The sequence below is a fragment of the Pristis pectinata genome, chromosome 40 (genome assembly GCF_009764475.1).
Source record: "Pristis pectinata isolate sPriPec2 chromosome 40, sPriPec2.1.pri, whole genome shotgun sequence".
In the NCBI taxonomy this organism is placed as follows: Eukaryota; Metazoa; Chordata; class Chondrichthyes; order Rhinopristiformes; family Pristidae; genus Pristis; species Pristis pectinata.
Genome location: NC_067443.1, coordinates 6,463,795 through 6,486,002, shown reverse-complemented (window position 1 = coordinate 6,486,002; position 22,208 = coordinate 6,463,795). Strand labels below are relative to the sequence as shown.

The 22,208-nt window shown below is 55.5% G+C and overlaps 2 protein-coding genes across 2 annotated transcripts in view; both read right to left on the bottom strand.

The window, feature by feature from the left end:
* Positions 1-333: 333 nt before the first annotated feature.
* Positions 334-21,213, bottom strand: LOC127587406 (immunoglobulin superfamily DCC subclass member 3-like). The gene is made up of 14 exons (XM_052045705.1): positions 20,915-21,213; positions 17,961-18,256; positions 16,405-16,549; positions 15,453-15,583; positions 15,162-15,299; positions 14,308-14,466; positions 5,763-5,931; positions 5,131-5,381; positions 4,715-4,879; positions 3,921-4,106; positions 2,605-2,718; positions 1,168-1,300; positions 531-663; positions 334-437 (listed from the first exon to the last, which is right to left on the bottom strand). Exons 1-14 carry the CDS (start codon positions 21,211-21,213, stop codon positions 384-386), a joined length of 2,373 nt encoding a protein of 790 aa, XP_051901665.1. The 3' UTR covers positions 334-383.
* Positions 18,118-22,208, bottom strand: part of si:dkey-6i22.5 (polyamine-modulated factor 1) — a 28,868-nt gene continuing 24,777 nt past the window's right edge. Inside the window, exon 6 of the transcript XR_007958778.1 lies at positions 18,118-18,260. The gene's annotated coding sequence lies outside the window, so the exon portion shown is untranslated. The remainder of the gene's footprint in view (positions 18,261-22,208) is intronic.

Genomic DNA, 22,208 nt, shown 5'->3' with positions numbered 1-22,208 from the left:
CTGCCCCACTTGGAAGGGGAGGCTAAGAGGGAGTGTGGGGGAATCCCACAGTGGGGAGGACAGAGCCGGGGGGGGGGGGGGGGAGCAGGGTCAGCTATTGAGGTTTCGGTATCAGAGAGGTAGCAGAACAATGGCTTGTTTGAAACATTCACGTCAGTTGAGGTAGGAATCTTTGGAAAGGCTGCTCACACCACATTAATTACGACGAGCGATGGGAACCTAGTTAAAGCTGGGTTAGCAGCTAGTTAAAGCTGGGTTAGCAGCTAGTTAAAGCTGGGTTGTGGGCTTTAACTGGGCTCCAGGCGCGTGTCGGTCCTTTTGGCTTGGAGTTGAAGCAGCTCGCACCTTGGGGCGGAGGTGCTGTTCTCTCTGTCCGAGGCTCCTCAGGGTCTCTGCTGGAGCTGAGCCGGGCTGCCAGTCCTCTCCGGGTTCCCCTTCTGGAAGAGAGTGAGAGGCTGTCATCAGAGCGCGGCTGGAGGAACCCCCCTCCCCCCCTCCCTTCCCCTCGAAGGCGGCCCCGAGGCACTCACCAGCTCGGTCAGCTCCAGCTCCCGGCCGTCCTTCCCCTCCAGCCCCAGGTGACCGTTCTGCCCCTCCTGGGCCGTGCTGTGCCAAGGCTGGGGGACCGACCAACTCTCCTTGATGCCTCGACAGCCCAACAGCCTGTGTGTGGGGGAGAGAGAGGGAGGGAGGGAGGGCTCAGACCCCTGCGTAAAACCCCCTCCCCAGCTGCACACGTAGAGAACAGGCCCTTTGGCCCACTGTGTCTGTCCCGACCACAATGCTGAATGCCACCACCTCCAGCAGCCCGTTCCAGGCACCGAGTGTGTAAAAAAAAAAACTTGCCCAGCACATCTGTGAACTTTCCCCCTCTCACAAAGTATTTGACACTGCCGCCTTGGGGCAAGGACCCTGCCTCTTGTAATCTTATAAACTCTAGTTCTTGGTTCCCCAATGCTGTGTGTATTCACCCTCAATTACTTCAGCCATGATCACACTGAATGTCAGGGTGGGATCGAGTGGCCTCCCCTGCTCCAATTTTGCGATGCTATTTTCTTTCTTTGAGGAAAGGGTGGGGGGGGGGTCAGAGGGAAGGGGTGGGGGGCAGATCCGCCACCGAGAAGGAACAGAACCTATCTGCGGGTCACAGTTCCCTCCGCTGCCTACCTCCTGCGGTACCCCAGCATCAGGAACAGGATGCAGAAGATGATGCAGGCAATCCCGATGTGAATGCCGACCACAATCCCGCTCAGCGAGGCCTCCTGGGGCTTCTGGCAGTCGCAGCCAGGGTCTTGCAGGGCTGGAAGGAACAGGACAGTGTCATGAGTGCCGGTACAGTGAGGTACAGGTACAGTGGAAAAACTTGCAGCAGCATCACAGGCACACAGGTACAGGCAACTCACAGAACATATATTACACCATACAGTGGGAAAAGACTGCAAATACAAGACCTTAGTGCAAAAAACCCCACACATTCAAAGTCCATGGCAGTGCAAGAGATCATAGAGTCACACAGCACGGAAACAGGCCCTTCGGCCCAACTGGTCCATGCCGACCAAGATTCCCATCTAAGCCAGTCCCATTTGCCTGTGTTTGTCCCATGTCCAGCTAAACCTTTCCTATCCATGTACCTGTCCAAGTATCTCTTAAATGTTGTTAATGTCCCTGCCTCACCCACTTCCTCTGGCAGCTCGTTCCATACACGGACCACCCTCTGGGTGAAAAAGTTGCCCCTCACGTTCCTATTAAATCTCTCCCCTCTGACCTTAAACCCCTGGCCCCCAGTTCTTGATTCCCCAAACCTGGGAAAAAGACTGCATTCACCGTATCTACGATTGTATGCACCTCTATAAGATCACCCCTCATTCTCCTACACTGCAGTGAAAAAAGGTCCCAACCTGTTCACCCTCGGAAGTCCCTCGAGTCCCGGCAACATCCTCGTAAACTCCTCTGCACTCTTATCAGCTGATGGAAACTGAACACAATACTCAAAATACAGCCTCACCAAGGTCCTGTACAACTGCAACATAACATCCCAACTTCTACACTTGATGCCCTGACTGACAGAGGCCAGCGTGCCAAACGCCTTCTTCACCCCCTGTCTAACCTGCGACACCACTTTCAGGGAACCATGTGCTTGTACTCCCTCTGTTCTACAACACTCCCCTGGGCCCTGTGAAAGTCCGACCCTCACTTGTCTTACCAAAATGTAACACCTCACACTTATCCGAATTAAACTGCATTTGCCATTCCTCAGCCCACTTACCCAGCTGATCAAGATCCCTCTGTAAATTCTGATATTCACCATCACTGTCAGCGACACCACCTATTGTAGTGTCATCTGCAAACTTACTAACCCTGCCTTGTACATTCTCATCCAAATCATTGATATAGATGACAAATAACTGGGCAGGTGTGTCGTGTTCCGTTGCTGAGGTAGGGTCAGGGGTGTGCAGGTTCATTGTTCATTGTTCAAGAACCCAGTGGCTGTAGGAAAGTAGCTGTTGCTAAACCTAGTAGTGTGGTTACTTGATGCACCGAGAGGTGGGTATGAACAGTGAGAGAGAGAGAGAGAGAGAGAGAGAGACACACACACAGTGACACTGAACGTGCCTGGGCTCTCTGTGCTCTCTCCGAGAGATACAAAGCGGACAGTGCTGTTCCCATCACCGTGCTGGTTAAATGCCTGCATCTTGATCTCGTACAAGGCCGAGGGTTCTGCAACCACAAAGAGAAAAGGGTCAGAGCGCGGCGTAAGCAGTGTCCAGCTCGCTGGGCAGTGTGACTCTCGACGCTTAAAGCCGTGAAATTAAGTGCCGGGCTGTGGGACTCGCCAAGGGAACGTTGTTCTGCCAGTTGTTAAACAGAGTGATCCATCCACCCTATCAGCTTGAGATAAAAGAATCCACAGCCATTGAGTTCAAGTTCATTGTCATGGGCACATGTACCAGGGGATAAATGCCATGAAAATTAACTTTTAGCAGCAGCACAGGACATAAACTTAAATCACCATTAATTATACAGCACACACGACAGAATAAACATATAATGACATAGTGTAAGTTGCGGGAAGTACAGTCTGAGGTTGTGTTGGGGTTCCTCAGGTGGGTTCAAGACCCTGATGGTAGTGGGGGAGAAGCTGTTGTTGAACCGTGAGATGTGGGTCTTCAGGTTCCTGTATCTCCTGCCTGATGGCAGCATCGAGAAGAGGGCACGGCCCGGATGGTGGGGGCCCCTGATGGTGGATGTGGCCTTCCTGAGACATCGCCTCTCGTCGATCTCCTCGATGGTGGGGAGAGCAGTACCCGTGATGGAACTGGCTGCGTCCCACCGCTGTCTGCAGCATCCGCGTTCCTGTGCATTGGAGCTTCCACACCAGGCCGTGATGCATCCAGTCAGACTGCTTCCCACTGCACACCTGCAGAACTTTGTCAGGGTTTTTGATGACATGCCAAAGCTTCTTAAACTTCTAAGAAAGTAGAGGTGTTGGCGTGCCTCCATCATGTTGCATCTGTGTGCTGGGCCCAGGAGAGATCCCCCAAGTTGACACCCAGGAACTTGAAGCTGCTCACCCTTCCCACTGGAAAGGAATTCCTGAACTTAATTCCCTCCTGTGAAAACTGGGAATACTTGGGCAGAGAGACAAACTTTCAGTGTCGTAGGTCTGGGATTCTTCAGAAGATCCACATTCTTCCACCTGAAACCCGAGCCGTTTCTCTCTCCCCAGATGCTGCCTGACCTGCCGAGTGTCCACCTTCCAGCTGTTCACCTCTCCCCACCCACTCCCACCCCAGAAGGGTCACATTGCAGGGTGTGGCATCTTGCTGCCCACAATGGCCACAGGGCACTTTACAAATGCACGTCCTCGTCAGGCGGTGTCTGCAGAGAGACCCCACTGGTGCTGGCGGTGACGTACTCACCCAGCTGAGTGAAGGTGTGAGTGTTGGCCGAGCTGGGCAGGAGGGTGGGACCCAGGATCCGGGAGCTCGGCAGCTTCCTGAGGTACAGCTTGTAGCCCCTGACCAGCCTGGGCCGGGGGGAGGGCTCCCAGAACACCTGCACCGCCGTCCCGTTCAACACCTGGGCGAAGAACATCACATCTGGAACTGAGAGGGGAAGAGGGTCAAATACCTGGGCACTGGCCCCAGGGGCCCTCACACACCCGTTCCCCCCCCCCCCGGGGCACTCACACACCCACTCCTGGGGGCACTCACAATCCCCCCCCCACCCCCGGGGGGCACTCACACGCCCACTCCCGGGCACTCACACACCCCCCCCCCCAGGGCGCTCACACACCCCCCCCAGGGCACAGGGCACTCACAACCTCCCCCCCACCCCCGGGGGGCACTCACACGCCCACCCCCGGGCACACACACACACACACACCCACACCACCGGGGCACTCACACACCCATCCCAGGGGCACACAGGCTGGTCAACTGTGGTAGGCATCGCACCCAACGTGTGGTCAGGGCAAGGTACGGGGCAGATCCCCACCCCACTGTTTGGGTTCACCTCCCTGATCATAGTGGGAGGGGCAGTGAGGAGGGGGGTCCGTGCTGCGGGAGGGGCGGTGAGGAGGGGGGTCCGCGCTGCGGGAGGGGCGGTGAGGAGGGAGCGCCGCGCACCCGGTTTGTGCCTGGTGTAATTCACTATGAAGGTGATGTCTCCCTCTCACTATCCCACCCCCCTCCCCGCAGACCCCCACCCTCACCTTCCCCCCCAGTGCTGGCGGTGACGAGCTGCGACTGTCCGCTGGCTCCCACGGGCGAATAGGCCTTGACGTACATGGAGTACTCGGTGTCGGGCTGCAGGTTGGTGAAGATGTGCTCCAACGTAGTCCGACCGACTGCCTCCTGCAACTCCTTCCCGGCCGGCTCTGCACAGCCAGCGCAGGGTCAGTCAACTGTGTGGGGCATCACAGTCCCTCCTTCTCCTCTCCTCCCCTTCATTCCCCCATCCTGCACCCTCCACCCTCCCTCCCCCGCTGTCCACCTCCCCCCCTGTCCACCTCCCCCCGTCCACCTCCCCCCCCGTCCACCTCCCCCCTCCCTGTCCACCTTCCCCCTCCCCATCCCTCATCCCTCCCCCCATCCCTCCCCGTCCCTCCCTCCTGCCCCCCCCCCCCACCTGAGGCGGGCCGGATGTGGAGGACGTATCCGATGATCTCCTCAGTGACGGAGTGCGAGGGCTCCCTCCAGGAGAGGCGGATGGCGGTGGGGGAGACGGGCTCGGCGCGGACCCCCTCGGGGGCGGCGGGTAGCTCCTGGGACAGGGTGACCGCCAGCCGGGCGCTGGCCTGGTTGGTGCCGGCACTGTTGCGGGCGATGCACTGGTAGATGGCCTCGTCCGAGCCCGTGACACGGTTAATAATCAGGGTGCTGAGGGCAAAGGGGGGGGGGGTGGTCACAGAAATCTCTCGTCCGCAACCCCACCAACCACCCCCCCCCCCCCAACCCACCCCCGGGGACCTGATCCTCCCCTCACATGTGCTGTGCCATGGGAGGGGGGGCGGTGAAGGGGGAGCGCTTGTGGGCTGGGGTGGGTGTGTGGTGAAGCAGTGGGGTGGGAACACATGGGGGGGCAGTGAGGAGGGGGGGATGGTGAGGAGGGAGCGCTGTGGGCGGGGCAGTGAGGTGGGAGGGGTGGCGAGGGGGTTGGGGCGGAGAGGGGGGAGCGCCGGCGAGGGGGACACGCTGCGGTGGGAGGGGCGGAGAGGACGCCCCGGGACCTTGGTGCCTGCAGCCACTGCCCGCGGTTACCTGTTGCTGTGGGTGAGTTTGATGTTGTCGCTGGGAGCAGCGAGGACTCGGCCATTCTTCAGCCAGACCAGCTGCGGCTCTGGGACCCCCTGGGCCACGCAGGTGAAGACCGCCGTACTGCCCACCCGCTTACTGACCGACTGCGGCCACTGCACGAACTCCGGAGGGGCTGTAGAGGGCAGCAGGAGACACTGAATATCCAGGGCAGGGGGGGCAATGAACACCCCCCACCCCACCTCCCCGTCTGTGGGGGTCCCGGGCAAGGTCAGCATTCCTCACCCATCGCTGACTCTGCAGCGAGAAGCTGGGGTTGAGCCTTCACCTGGAACCGCCCCAGTCTGTGCGGACAAGGTGCTCCCTGGGTCAGGGAGGGAGGTCCGGGGATGGCGAAGCGACGGCTGGTATATCCCCGTGGTAAATTGGTTTCTCATTGTCACTTGTACCGAGGTGCAGCGAAAAACTTGTCCTATGTACCAATCGTACAGGTCAATTCATTACACGGTGCATCGAGGTAGTACAGGGTAAAACAATAACAGAATGCAGAATAAAAGTTACAGCTACAGAGAAAGTGCGGAGCAGGCAGACAGTAAGGTGCAAGGGCCACGACGAGGTAGGTTGTGAGGTCAGGAGTCCATCTTATTGTACTAGGGAACCGTTCAATAGTCTTATAACAGTGGGATAGAAGCTGTCCTTGAGCCTGGTGGTACGTGCTTTCAGGCTTTTATATCTTCTGCCGGATGGGAAGGGGGGGAGAAGAGAGAATGTCCGGGGTGGGAGGGGTCTTTGATTATGTCGGCTGCTTTGCCGAGGCAGCGGGAAGTGTAGACAGAGTCCATGGAGGGGAGGCTGGTTTCTGTGATGCACTGGGCTGTGTCCACAGCTCTCTGCAGTTTCTTGTGGTCCCGGGCAGAGCAGTTGCCGTACCAAGCCGCGATGCATCCGGGTAGGATGCTTTCTGCGGTGCATCGATAAGAATTGGTGAGGTGCCGAAAAGAATTTCTTTGGTGGAGGGGAACCTGCGGGTGGTGGTGTTCCCCTGGGCGGGGGGAGGCGGCGGGTTTGGGAGGTGCAGTCCGTGTAGCCCTGGAGAGTAACCGCGGTGCGTTTTGTAGAAGGTGCAGCCACCGTGTGCCAGTGGTGGAGGGAGGGAGAGTTTGGTGGGGTGGACGGGGGTGCCGGTCGAGCGGGCTTCTCTGTCCTGGATGGAGCCCCGAGTAAAATGTGCGGTGAAGTCAGTGAACCTCGAGCTCTGCACTGATGGAGCTTCCATTTCCCTGTAGCTGTGACACTTTACCCTGTGTCCTGTTATTGTTTTACCCTGTACTACCTCAAAGCACCATGTGATGAATTGACCTGTACGATCGGTTTGCAAGACAAGTTTTTCACTGGACCTCGGTACAAGTGACAATAATAAAGCAACTACAGTTCCTTCTGAGCAACCCCCAAACCACTGGAGGACTCAGAGGGTCGGGCAACATCGAGGAGAGGAACTGTCAACGTTTCGGGGTCAAGACCCGACAATCAGGGCTGAGTGGGGAGGGGAGATGGACGGGAAGGGGAGAAGGTGAGGGGGAGGCAGGAGGTGACCGATGGATCGAGGAGGTGGGGGTGAAGCACGAGGGATAGGTCGATCCCGGTAGGGGAGATGCCTCTTCCCCTGTCCGAGCACAGGTGTTAGAGGGGTCCGCACTGGGTTACAGGGGGGCCCTGATGTTCCTACCCATAGATCAGACGCGGCCAGAGATCTGTATCCCAGTCCCAGTGACACAAACGCCTGCATTTTCCATAACTAAAGCTCCCTCCATTCACTTGGCTGATTAATTACCCTCGAGGGCTCCCGGCCTCCGCACCACCCCCACCCACAGAGCGGAGGCTGGGGAGAGACGTCTCCCCCGCCACAGACAGCCCGCTTTGTCTGGTAGCTCATTGCCCACGGAAGGTCAGGGGTCGGAGGCTGGAGGTTGTGACCCTGCTTTAGACACTGGCTGAGGCTGCCCCGGGTTCCCCAGCCGTGCCCGGCAGCTGCGTGAGAACAGCTTGGACTTTTAACCTTTTAGTTCGGGACGGGTCAGTGGGTGTCAGGCCGTCTGTTCCCAGAGGGTGACTGGGCGCTCTGTGTGGTGCATGTGTGTCCTGTGTGTGTTGCCTACATGTGCATGTATGTCATACAGACATACATACGTACAAGTCACACAGCAAGGAAAAAGGCCCTTCGGCCCAACTGGTCCATGACGACCAAGATTCCCATTTGCCCACGTTTGGCCCATATCCCGCTAAACCTTTCCTGTCCAACTGTCTTTTAAATGTTGTTGATGTACCTGCCTCGCCCACTCCCGCTGGCAGCTCGTTCCATGTACCCACCGCCCTCTGCGTGAAAACATCGCCTTTTAAATCTCCCCTCTCACCCTAAAGCTGTGCCCTCTGGCTCTCGATTCCCCAACCCTGGGAGACAGGCTGTGCGCATTCACACTATCTCTGCCCCTCATGATTTTATACACCTCTGTAAGATCACTTCTCAGTCTCCTACACTCCAGGGAATAAAGTCCCAGCCTGCCCAACCTCTCCCTATAACTCCGTCCCTCGAGTCCCAGCAACATCCTCGTAAATCCCGTCTGCGCTCTTCCCAGCTTAATGGCATCTTTCCCATAACAGAGTAACCAAAACTAACACAACGCTCCAAGTGCGGCCTCATCAGCATCTCATACAACTGCAACCTAACATCCCAGCTCCTATGTTCAGCGCCCTGACTGATGAAGGCCAGCGTGCTCAACGCCTTCTTCACCGCCCTGTCTACCCGTGACGCCACTTTCAGGGAACCATGTCCCTGTATTCCCCCTCTGTTCCACACCACCCGTTGTTCACAGCGAAAGTCCTACCCTGGTTTGACTTCCCAAAATGTAACACCACTGAACTCCATCTGCCACTCCTCGGCCCACTTACGCAGCTGATCGAGATCCCCCTGTAACTCCTGATAACCATCGTCCCTGTCAGCGACACTACCTACCTTAGTGTCATCTGCAAACTTACAAACCACGCCTTGTACATTCTCACCCAAGTCACTGATACTTCGACTTCCTCAGGAGGTAAAGAAATTCGGTTTGTCCCCTTTGACTCTCACCAACTTTTACCAATGCACCATAGAAAGCATCCTATCTGGATGCATCACAGCTTGGTACAGCAACTGGTCTGCCCAGGACTGCAAGAAACTGCAGAGAGTTGCGGACACAGCCCAGCGCATCACGGACACCAGTCTCCCCTCCTTGGACTCTGTCTTTACTTCTCGTTGCCTTGGTGTAGCAGCCGACATAATCAAAGACCCCACCCACCTGGGACATTCTCTCTTCTCTCCTCTTCCATCAGGTAGAAGATACAGGAGCCTGAGGGCACGTACCACCAGGCTTAAGGACAGCTTCTACCCCACTGTGATAAGACTATTGAACGGTTCCCTTACACGATGAGATGGACTCTGACCTCACGATCTACCTCGTTGTGACCTTGCACCTTATTGCACTGCACTTTCTCTGTAGCTGTGACACTTTACTCTGTACTGTTATTGTTTTTACCTGTACTACCTCAATGCACTCTGTACTAACCCAATGTAACTACACTGTGTAATGAATTGACCTGTACGATCAGTGTACAAGACAGGTTTTTCACTGTACCTCGGTACAAATGACAATAATTTCTTCTGAGACGCTTCTGATTGGCTCGGAGATTTGATACATGGGTATGATTGTAGCCAAGGGGTGTAGCAGGTTAAAATAGTTGAATTCACACTAATCCAATAGAAGAGGAGTGGTTGGGCAGGAGATCTGTGGTTGCTGCAATGCCTGGGAATTGATGGACCCCACGGTGGTTCAGGGTGATCAAGTCCTCTGCAGGATTGGCCGATTGAGTGACTTCAGCTCAAGAGTTGATGAGCTGGAGTCCCGAGTTCGAACATCGAGGAGGGTGAGAGTTCCAGGAGGCAGCCACACCCTGTAGACCGATTTCCTCAAGTGCGGTCGGTGTTCAGGGACAGGGAGGGCGTGACTGCGGCAGGGACGGGTGAAGGCGTGCAGAGGACACCACCTCAGCCCCGACGGGTACAGGGACCCTGTTCCCGGTGTGGGGGCTGCAGGCAGGAAGTGCAAACTGTCCATCGCCCCACGGGACAGGGGGGCCATTCAAATGGGGAGGGTGGAGTCGTAGGGAACAGCATAGTTAGGGGAACAGGCAGTTCACTGCAGCAACGATAGAATCCCGAAGACTGTGGTGTCCGCCTGGTGCTAAGTTTAAGGACATCTCTTCCGGGCTGCAGAATAAATCAGGAGGGGAGTGTGTTATTGTGTAGTTATAATAAAGGACTACAGTTCCCAGTAGGAAAGGCAAGGGGTCACATGGAGGATCAGGAGGTGGCTGTAAAAGGAGAGGGAAAGGAAGCCCGTCTGATGTTGGTTAATAAAATGTTCAGATGTTAAACCCAAGAAAAGTTTGTCTCTTGATGCAGAATAAACATAACAGGGAGGGGGTGCAGTTACCAGAGGCCACGTGGGCACTATCGACATCTGCAGCACGAGGGAGAGGGGTTCCGAGACTTGGGTTGAATTGAAGAGTAGAATCCGAGGACTATAACCCGAGTGCTGTGCAAATTGTCCAGAGGGTAAATGAGATCAGAGGGGTAAACCAGTGGCTCAAAGCCTGGTACATGGGCTCTGATATATGGGGCACTGGGGAAAGAGGGAGCTGTTCCACTGGGGCAGGCTTCACCTGATCCGTGCTGGGAAACAGCATCCTGGTGCGTCGCATAAACGGGGTTTTAATCTGATTGGTGCGGGGGGGGGGGCGAGAGGAGGGGGATGGGGTTTAATAAACCCAGATGCAATGAGGGTGAGGAGACGGGGGGAGCGCGAGGTGGTGCGGGAGGGCGAAGGGGGGGGGGGACGTGAAAGCCGGGAAGGGGCAGAAAGTTTGAGCGGAGATGTGCGGCTGAACGTTAACCAGGAGTAACAAAAGCGCCAAGGCTCTTTGTGTGGATTCACAAAGCAGTTGTGACAAGATAGATGGTTTACGGCACAGACAGCAACACATGGGTTTGGTCTAATGTCTACCACAGAGATGTGGCGGGACAGTGGCCGGGACCGGGAAGTCAATGGAACACAGAACAGTACAGCACGGGAACAGGCCCTTCAGCCCACAATATCTGACCACGATGCTGAATTAAACTCTGGCTGCCCATGGTCCACATCCCTCCACTCCCTGCACGTTCATGTGTCTAAGAGCTCCTTTAACACCTCCATCGCATCTGCACCCCCACCCCTGGCAGCACATTCCAGGCACCCACCGCTCTCTGTGTAAGAAACTTGCCCCGCACACCTCCTTTAAACTTTCCCTCACTCACCTTAAATGCACGCCCTCGAGCATTTGACATTTCCATCCTGGGAAAAGGGTTCTGACTGTCGACTCTATCTCTGCCTCTCATAATTTTATAAACCTCTATCAGGTCTCCCCTCAGCCTCAGCCGCTCCAGAGAAAACAACCCAAGTTTGTTCAACCTCTCCTTATAGCACATGCCCTCTAATCCAGGCAGCATCCTGGTGAACCTCCTCTGCACCCTCTCCAAAGCCTCCACATCCTTCCTGTAACTGGGCGGCCAGAACTGCCCGCAATACTCCAAGTGCGGTCTAACCAGAGTCTTATACAGCTGCAACATGACTTCCCAACTCTTGAACTCAGTGCCCCGACTGGTGAAGGCAAGCGTGCCGTACGCCTTCTTTACCACCCTATTTGCGTGGTCACTTTCAGGGAGCTGTGGACTTGGACCCCACGATCTCTCTGTACATCAGTGCTGTTAAGGGTCCTGCCATTTACTGTATACTTTCCCCTTACATTTGACCTCCCAAAGTGCAACACATCATACTGCCCGGATTAAACTGCATCTGCCACTTCTCCGCCCACATCTTTAACTGATCTATGTCCAGCTGTATCCTTCGATGACCTTCTTCACTGTTCACACCTCCACCAACCTTTGTGTTGTGACCTTGCACCTTATTGTCTGCCTGCACTGCACTTTCTCTGTAGCTGTCACACTTTATTCTGCATTCTGTTATTGTTTTCCCTTGTACTACCTCGATGCACTGATGTGATGAAATGACCTCTATGGATGGCATGCAAAACAATGTTTTTCACTGTACCTCGGGACACGAGACAATAATAAACCAATTTACCATTTTATCGGCAAAGTGCTGAGTGCTTTTACGGAGGGAGCGAATAGTGATGCGGAACTGGTTGGGGATGAATAACGAAAGGCAGGGGAGGAAGACACACGTGGGGGTGGTCTCTAGGACCCTAGGGAGCTGCTTCTCCATAGGTATAAATGTTGAAGTGTCAACACCAAGGAGGAAGTTTCAATTATTATGGGTGACTGAAATCAGCAGATTAAGTGGAAGGGGAGCTTGCAGAGTGTGCCAGGGAGCAGAGCAGCGCGTTACAGAATCTACCCAGGGAACGGGCTAATTTAGATGTAAGATGGTTGTGCTTAAAGGATTCCCTGGGGAATAGTGATCACAACATGATAGAATTCTGGTCACAGTCTGGGAGCAAGCAGCCAGGGTCCGGACCCAATGCCCGCAATAAGAGCGATTACTTGAGGGGGAAGTCGTCGAGAGTGGACCGGGAGGAAAGACGACGTGTGCACAAGCGGCGGCAGATGCGGGAACAGTCGGTTCAAAACGCACGGTGGAAAGATGTCCACCTTATCTATGCCTCTCATAATCCTATAAGTTCGCCCCTCATTCTCCTAAGGTGTTAGAAAGAGGTATCCTGGGAGAAAGGTGAGCCACCCGTGGTTAGCAAAGGTCCAGGAAAGTATGTTCTCTCATCTTTGATTTAAGAGCAGTGAGAGATTGGGGAACTTTACAGGAACCGGCTGTGAGAGAACGTTAATTAGGAGGGAGAGAGTGGCAAGGAACGTCAGAGCAAACAGCAAGGACTCACCTAAAAATAAATGGGGTAAGTGTGGGACGTCTAGAGGGAGACGGAGGGCAGGGAAGGAAATTTAAACCGATATCTTGCAACGGTCTTTATGACGGAGGGTCAGTCGTACAGCAGGGATACAGGCCCTTCGGCCTAACCAGTCCATGCCGACCACGGTGCCCACCCAGCTAGTCCCAATTCCCTGCGTTCGGCCCATATCCCTCCAAGCCCCCCCCCCCCCCGTCCATGTACCTATCCAAGTGCTTCTTAAATGACACTGTTGTCCTGCCTCACCCACTTCCTCTGGCAGCTCGTTCCATGTACTCACCACCCTCTGCGTGAAAAGTTGCTCCTCAGGTCCCTTTTAAATCTTTCCCCTCTCACCCTAAACCTATGCCCCCTAGTTTTGGACTCCCCTACCCTGGGGAAATGACTGTGACCATCCAGCTTGTCTATGCCTCTCATAATTCTATAAGGTTGCCCCTCATTCTCCTACCTTCCAAGGAACAAAGACCCAGCCCGGCTGACCTCTCCCTATAACTCAGGCCCTCTAGTCCTGGTGACATCCTCGTAAATCTCCTCTGCACTCTTTCTGGTTTAACCACGTCTTTCCTACAACAGGGTGACCAAAACTGTACCCAGTACTCCAAGTGCGGCCTCACCAACGACTTGTACAACTGCAACATAACGTCCCAACTCCTGTACTCAGTGCCCTGACTGATGAAGGCCAGTGTGCCAAACGCCCTTTTCACCACCCTGTCAATCTGTGACACTGCTTTCAACGAGCTCCACCATACTTCAACGTTACTACAGAAAACCCAAAGATTTCTGACGGGCTTCAGACAGTGTGGTAAAACCTGTAACAATCACTATTATGAGAGGCAACCTGTTGGGAAAATTAGTGGGTCTGGAGGCAGGTCCCAGGTCTCAATGGATTTAAAGAAAGTTGCAAGTACAGCAAGTACAGGGAAGGTATTGGACTTGATGTGGGGAGGTGTGAGGTGGTGCACTTCGGTAAGAGAAATCAAAAGGTGGACTGAATGGTCTGTCTCTCTGCTGTATGGCGCTACGACTCTAAATATATTACATCTACCACGCCACCCTCATCGACCCTTCCTGATACTGCCTTAAAGAGTTCAGGATTTGGCCGGGCAATGGATTAATACAGACAGGTCAGTTCGGAGGAGCTGGGCCGAATAGCCTGCTTCCCTGCTGTACGGCAGTATTCCAGGTGTGGAATATCAGGATCCCAAGTCACTGGAGCGAGGCGTCTGTCGTCTTTCAGGCAAATCCTCTCGCGGTACTGTGACTGGCCGGAGCTTTGCGTTAGTCTTCAGTGGTTGACGTACGGGGACTGCCGGGTCCCCCTGAACACCGAGAGCCTGCGCACCTCTATCCACGTAATGCGTCCCAATGTAGACCTCCCTGGTGAGGAAAGACTGTGCGTGTCCCAGGGCACAGTCACTGTCCAAGTCAATCCCAGTGTGGGAATCTCGGTGACTTTGGGTCATGTGTGCCACTGGTTCCCGGGACACAGGACACCCACCCCACACACCCCCTCCCGCGTGCCGAGCTGTGGGGGCGCGGGTACCTTGCACCACCAGGCGCCCCTGGGCGGTGCGGCGGACCCGGGTGCCGGGTTTGTTGGCAGCGCAGACGTAGACCCCGGAATGATGAACCGTCACGTCGGAGATCTTCAGGTTCCCGGTGCCGAGGACCTCGATCCCGTCCACACCGATCGACCGGCCATCTGTGTCAGGGGGGCGGGGGAGACAAGGGTGGAGGGAGGGGAGGGAATGGAAGGGGGAGGGGTGTGGGGGAGAGGAGAGAGGGGGAGAGGAGGGGTAGAGGTGGGGGGAGGGTGGGGAGGGGTGGAAGGGGAGAGGATGTAGGAGGGGAGGGGTGTGGGAGGTGTGGGGAGGGGAGGGGACGGGAGGGAGAGGGAGGGGAGGAGAGAGAATGTGGGGCATGAGGAGGTGTTGAGTGAGAGAGGGCACAGTGAACAGCGGAGGTCACACAAACCCCTGGGGTGGTGGGAGGGATGCGGAGTGACCCCGAGGGCTGTGTTCCGGCGCCCCCCCACCCCCAGGGTCAGTGGATTGCTATGGATGGACGTGGAGCGGGAATCAGGAGCTGGTCCAAGGCAGAGGTCACAGCCCCAGCACTTACGTGCCCCCCCCCCAGGTGCCCCATTACCCTCTGATATCTGCCTTGGACTCGCCCCACCCCCAGTATTTACCCCAGAAATGACCCCACCAGTATTTACTGACAGCCCCACCCCCCAGTATTTGCCCCCAACACCCTACCCCCCAGTATTTGCCCCTGACACCCCTCCCCCAGTATTTACTGACCCCCCAGTATTTACCCCCTACACCCCTTCCCCCAGTATTTACCCACGACAGCCCCCCAGTATTTGGGCCCACAGTTCTTGCCCCGTGGACTGACCGAGCCGGCTCCAGGACACGATGGGCCGAGGGTTGCCGGTGGCGATACACTCCAGGATGGCCGTCTGGTGCACGGTGAGGGTCAGGTCCTGGGGTCCCGACAGGATCTCGGGCTCCTGGTCCGTCCGGGGAGACCACCCTGGGAACAGAATGGCAGTCAGGAGCGGCTGTGGGAGTGGGGGTGAGTGGGGAGGGCGTCCAGTGGCTTGGGAGGGGCGGATGACGGGCTGGGGGGGGGGGGGGGGGGGGGGGGGGGGTGTGGGCGTCCGGCGCATCCCTCTGTGGCACTCACCTGCCAGGGTGAGCCGAGCCTCCTGACTGGCCCGGGAGTTGGCCGCGTTGGCTGCCACGCAGCGGTAGTCCCCCAGGTCCTGCTGTCCAACCCCCGTGATCTGCAGCACACCGCTCGGCAGCAGGGTGAACCTGACAAACCAGGGCGGAGATCGTCAGTCTGGGGTCCGCCTGATGCCCCACATCCCCCATCCCCCCCCCAACACCACGCTCCCCCCCCCTCCACAGCAAGTGGCCAAAATTAGCACAGGAAGATCCCAACATTCCCCCACTCGCAACGGAGGCTTCCCTATGTAAACGGTCACAATCACTCTCTAGCGCCACCTGTGGCGGAAAGCCCTAACTGCAGCGTGACGTGTTTACATAGGCTGTTGCCATTGTGAATGTTGACATAGGAATATAACATGGGGAAATGGATGAATGGGTTTAACATCCAGTCGCCCGGCTGCGGATTGCTACAGATTCCATCAATATACACACACCTCGAAGCTGCAATCCCTGAGTTGTGGACACAGCTCAGCACATCACAGAAAGCAGCCTCCCCTCCAATGGACTCTGTCTACACTTCCCGCTGCTTCGGTAAAGCAGCCAACATAATCAAAGACCCCACGCACCCTGGACATTCTCTCTTCTCCTCCCTCCCATCGGGCAGAAGATACAAAAGCCTGAAAGCACGTACCACCAGGCTCAAGGACAGCTTCTATCCCACTGTTATAAAACTATTGAATTGTAAAATGGACTCTTGACCTCACAATCTACCTCGTTATGACCCTTGCACCTTATTGTCTGCCTGCCTGCACTTACTCTGTAGCTGACACCTTATTCTGCATTCTGTTATTGTTTTCCCTTGTTCTACCTCAATGCACCGTGTGATGAAATGATCTGTATGAATGGTACACAAGACAAGTTTTTCACTGTACCTCGGTACACACGACAATAATAAACCAATTTACCTGTTGTCATCCATGTTCAGGGGAACACGATTGAGTTCCCAGGTTATTGTGGCTCTGGGAACACCGTTGATTTGACACTGGAAGCGAGCCACACCTCCCAGCTGAACTCTCATGGACTGCGGGTGGGTCAGGAACCGAGAGAGGGCTGGGTGGGTGGGGGAGAGAGAGAGAGAGAGAAGAGAGAGAGAGGAACACGGTCAGGACGTCACGTTCACAGACACCTCACGGAGTGGGCTTCAGACTTGGGGGAGAGCTGCAGAGGGTGAGGGAGGGGGCGATTGTAGACACAAGAGGAGTGGGAGAGAAAGGGAAAGTAACAGGGGAGGGGTATTGAGAAGAGGAAGGATGAATAAGCCAGGATAGATTTATTCAGACTGGAAGCCTGAGATTGGAGGGCTGGCTGCACTGTTGTATGTTAACTGGATGGATGTCTCTGGGTCTGTACTCAGTGGAGTTCAGAAAGATGAGGGGGAATCTCATTGAAACCCACTGGATAGAATGTTTCCACCTACGTGGAGAGGATGTTTCCATCAGTGGGAGAGTCTGGGATCTGAGGGTACAGCCTCGGAATAAAGGGACGTCCCTTTAGAACTGAGGAGGAATTTCTTCAGCCAGAGGACGGTGAATCTGTGGAATCCGTTTCCACAGGGGGCAGTGGAGGCCAGGTCACTGGGTGTATTTAAGGCAGAGATTGATAGGCTCTTGATTGATGGATGGTCACCGTCTTTTCCCCAGGGTGGGGGAGTCCAGAACTACAGGGCCTAGGTTTAAGAGGCAAGTTTTCCACAGAGGGTGGTGGGTAGGTGGAATGAGCTGCCAGAGGAGGTGGGTGAGGCAGGTACAGTTACATTTAGAAGATATTTGGACAGGTACATGGAAGCAAGTGGGTCGGCATGGATGAGTTGGGCCAAAGGGCCTGTTTCCATGCTGTATAAATGACAGGGTGATAAAGATAGGACAGGAGAAAGAGAAAAGGAGACAAAGACAGGGATGGGGGAGAGGGGGGGTCAGAGAGAGAGAGAGAGAGGAGCAGGGAGGGGAGGCAGGGAGAGAGAGAGGGGCAGAGATGGGCGGCAGAGAGAGGGGGCAGGGGAGGGGGGGTCAGAGAGAGAGAGAGGAGCGGGGGGGCAGGGAGAGAGAGGGGGGCAGGGAGGGGGACAGGGAGAGAGGGGGACAGGGGGAGGGGGGGCAGAGAAAGAGGGGCAGGGAGAGAGAGGGGGGCAGGGAGGGGGCAGAGAGAGAGAGGGGGATGAGTGAGGGGAGACGGGGAGACAGAACGAGAGAGAGAGAGAGACAGATAGCGAGGGGGTGAAAGAGCGAGGGGAACAAATTTGGGGGGAGGGAGAGAGGGCTGGATAGTCAGAGGGGGTGAGAGAAGCAGTCACAGGAACAGTGGGAGACAGATGCAGATAGAAGGGGAGGGAGAAAACATTTTTTTAAGAAGCAAAGGGCCATAGAGAGGCAGGGGTGGGGGGTATCGGTGAGCAGTAAAAGGGATGGGTGAGAGGTGAGGGGTTGGGGATGAGAGGTGAGGGGTCGGGGGTGAAGCCACCTACTTGCCACCTGCACCCGGGCCCTGCGGCTGAGCAAGAGGCCGAAGCGGTTCTGCGCGGTGCAGTCGTACTCCCCCGAGTCGGACTCGTTCTCCCTGCTCAGGAAGCTGGTGATGAGGAGGGAGCCGTTGGCCAGCAGCGAGCGCCGGGGGCTCGGCGACAGAGGGCGCCCACCCCTCCTCCAGCTGATGCTGATGGGCTCCTCTCCCTCCACGCGGCAGTGCAGCACCAGCGGCCTCCCGCGCACGGCAATCACGTTGCTCGGCTCCTCCAGGAAGGACAGCTCCGACGTCCACCCCCTGCCTGGAACCAAAACACAGCACCCGGGCTCAGAGAGGCGCCCACCCTGGCAGCGTACAGCCCTCCAGTCCACAAAGGGTTAACGCCTGAGGACGGGTCAGACACACCAAGTTCTTCCTTGAGTAAGGTAAGTTAACAAGTGACCTCAGCAAGGATTTCATGTCGATCCAATAAGGTTGAGTAAGAAACTTTCTTTGCTGATTAAGGTCCCAGGTGAATTTCCTCCACACCGTCCCGTCACACACTCCCGGGGTCAGACACAGGGTGAAGCTCCCTCCACACCGTCCCATCACACACTCCCGGGGTCAGACACAGGGTGAAGCTCCCTCTACACCTGAGACCACCTCACGGAACAAGCAACAACCGGGATTCTGATGCACAAACAGAAAACACTGAACCACTCAGTGGGTTGGTCAGTGCTCGTGGAGTAGGAAACAGTGGGGTCAATGTCCTGCCCTGACGTCAGGTCATCGGATTGAATTGTCACCCTGTCTCTCCCTCTCTCTCCACAGCCACTGCCTGATCTGCTGTGTGTTTGCCATTCCATGGGGAGCAGGAATTCTCTATCCGTGCTGGAGTTTTTGGGCTTTCTCCCAGGATGGGGCTCCCGTGCCTGCCCCATGAACCTCCCTCCCTGACCCAGTGACCTGGTCTAGGGTAGACGAAGCTGGGGTGGGGTGAATATGCGAGGGGGAGACCCCTCCACTGTCTGGACATCCAGGATCTGTGGGGCATCAATATTGCTCTCCCAGGGCTGTTGTAAACCAAGCCATCCCTCTTCAAACCCTCCCTCTGTCCCTGCACCCAGTGCCTCTGCTCCCTTTCAAGAAGGGTTTAGGACATCCAAACTATAGCTGGAGTCCGACTCCATCTACTGAAGCCCACTGACCAGCTTGGCCCAGGCTCCCCAGTGCCTCACACTGGGTCAAACGCTGCCTCGACCACGAGGGCAGTCACTCCCACCTCTGGAACCGAGCCGTCTCACTTGTGCTGGGTCCATCTTCTCACAGCTCCCATCGGGCAGGAGGTACGGAAGCCTGAAGTCCCACACCACCAGGTTCAGGAACAGCTACTTCCCTTCAACCATTCGGTTCTTGAACCGACCGGCACAACCCTAATCACTACAGTTGAGCAACACTAGGACCACTTTGCACTAAAAACGGACTTTGTTTTTGTTCTAATGGTGTTCTTGCTTGTAAAAATTGTGCAGAATTTATTTTAAATTTATGTTTTTCTTGTGAATGCTGCTTATCTGATGCTCTGTGCCTGTGATGCTGCTGCAAGTAAGTTTGTCACTGCCCCTGTGCACACACGGACTTGTGCAGATGACAATAAACTTGACTTCGACTTTGCTCTGGAGACAAGGGATCTTGGTGAAACCCAACACAGCAATGGGACACTACAGCACCTCTTGCACTCCCACAGACTTCTCTGATTGTGCTTTTGCACTGGTGTCTTGTTTTGCAGTTTTTTTCTTCACTGTCTTGTATACTTTGTTCTGTGTGTTGTCTGTGCCGAGGTGCCTGTGATGCTGCTGCAAGGTTTTCATTGTACCTGTACCTCACTGTACTTGTGCACATGAGAATAGACTCAACTTGAGTGCTACTCGAAGGCAGTGCTGATTGAACCTTCAGCTCGTTCTGAGTAGACAGACTGAGTGGTGATGAGCTGGATTGCATTTGCCTTGTTATTTGTGAACAGGACCAACCTGGGCCATTGTGGGACAGATGTCAGTGTTGTAACTGGACTGGAACTGTCTGGCCAGAGGCACAGCTATTTCTGGACCTTCAGTACATGAATTTAGAGTTATACAGCAGGGAAACAGGCCCTTTGGCCCAACTGGTCTGTGCCAACCAAGATTCCCATCTAAGTTGGTCCCATTTGGCCCACATCCTGCTAATCCATGTACCTGTCCAAGTGTCTTATAAATATTGTAAATGTGCCTGCCTCACCCACTTCCTCTGGCAGCTCGTTCCATATACTGACCACCCTCTGGGTGAAAAAGTTGCCCCTCAGATTCCCCTCTCACTTAAACCCATGGCCTCTCGTTCTTGATTCGCCAACCCTGGGAAACAGACTGTGTGTATTCACCCCGTCTAATGCCCGTCATGCTTTTATACACCTCTATAAGGTCACCCTCATTCTCCTACGCTCCAATGAATAAAGTCCCAACCTCTCTGAAATCCCTCAAGTCCCCGCATCATCCTCGTAAATCTCCTCTGCGCTCTTTCCAGCTTAATGGCAACTTTCCTACAGCAGGGCAACCAAAACGGAACACGATACTCCAAGTGCGGCCTCACCAATGTCCTGTTCAACTACAACGTCCCAACTTCTGTACTCAGTGCCCTGACTGATGGAGGCCAGGGTACCAAAAGCCTTCTTCACCCCCTGTCTAACCCTCGACACCACTTTCAGGGAACCACGTACTTGTACTCTGAGGTCCCTCTGTTCTACAACACTCCCCAGGGCCCGACTGTTCACCGCGAAAGCCCTACCCTGGACTGACTTCCCAAGTCACAACGCCTCGCACTTGTCTGGATTGAACACCATTTGCCACTCCTTGGCCCACTGACCAAACCCAGTCATAGAGCAACAGTGTGGATACAGACCCTACAGTCCTGGTGATGGACGGTGAGGTCCCCACCCAACACCCCTACAGCTCCCACCGCCTCTTCCCAGCATTGTCCAACATGGAGGAGGGGTTGTTCCTCAGCGGGAGGTGGGATTCAGGAGGTGTCCTTGCCAGAGTTCGACCTGGTGACCTGGGACATCCTGGGGCCTGCAGTCGATGTTGAGGACCAAGGACTGACCCCTCCTCTGGTGGGTGAGACTGGACCCATCCCAGGGACGTGATGGGGGCGTCCAGCACGGTGTACGCTGGTCCAACTCTGTAACCAGATCTCCGGATGTCCGCCAGGAGGACCTTGAAAGTCCAACAGTGTCGGGTATATAACATTCCCGCCACTGGATTCGGTGATCAGATCCTCCTCTGCCCAAACGTGACAGGAATGGATTCTCTGGGCCCTTTCGGAAGGTGGTTCAGAGACACGGGATTGGTCTGGGAGTCTCTGCTCTCCACCCTTCAGTGCCCTTGAAGCCAATAGCTCACTCAGCCAATTAAAAGTCACCAACATTGGGATCTGAAGTCACAGGGGAGTCCAGACTGGGCACGGACAACAGATTCCTTCTCCCATACAACATTCGTGAAACACGTGGGGTCTTAACGACAATACAGTAATTATTGTGGTAACAGTTCTGCTCTCCTCAGATGCTGCCTGACTCGCTGAATGTTTCCAGTGCCTGCAGTTCCGTCTTCACGCTCAGTCCCAGGTCCCTGCCGCATCTTCTGGAGCTCAGAGGAGGACAGTGCCTGGCCAGTGTGGAGATAGGGCACGATTCGGAGACTGTGCCAATCTCCAGCCCGCTAATTCCACCTTGGTGGCCCAGGGTGGAACCATTACCCACCTCGTGGCACGGAGCAGTTATTGTCCTGCTGCCTGGTATCACATTTTAATTTGCTTTGTTGATAAATTTATTTTTAAAAAATAGAAAAATGGGGGCCTGTCCCATCACACACTCCCGGGGTCAGACACAGAGTGAAGCTCCCTCTACACCGTCCCATCACACACTCCCGGGGTCAGACACAGGGTGAAGTTCCCTCTACACCGTCCCATCACACACTCCCGGGGTCAGACACAGGGTGAAGCTCCCTCCACACCGTCCCATCACACACTCCCGGGGTCAGACACAGAGTGAAGCTCCCTCCACACCGTCCGTCACACACTCCCGGGGTCAGACACAGAGTGAAGCTCCCTCCACACCGTCCGTCACACACTCCCGGGGTCAGACACAGGTTGAAGCTCCCTCCACACCGTCCCGTCACACACTCCCGGGGTCAGACACAGAGTAAGATCAGCTAATTCAGTGTTTGGGGGCTTCATACAAATTCCC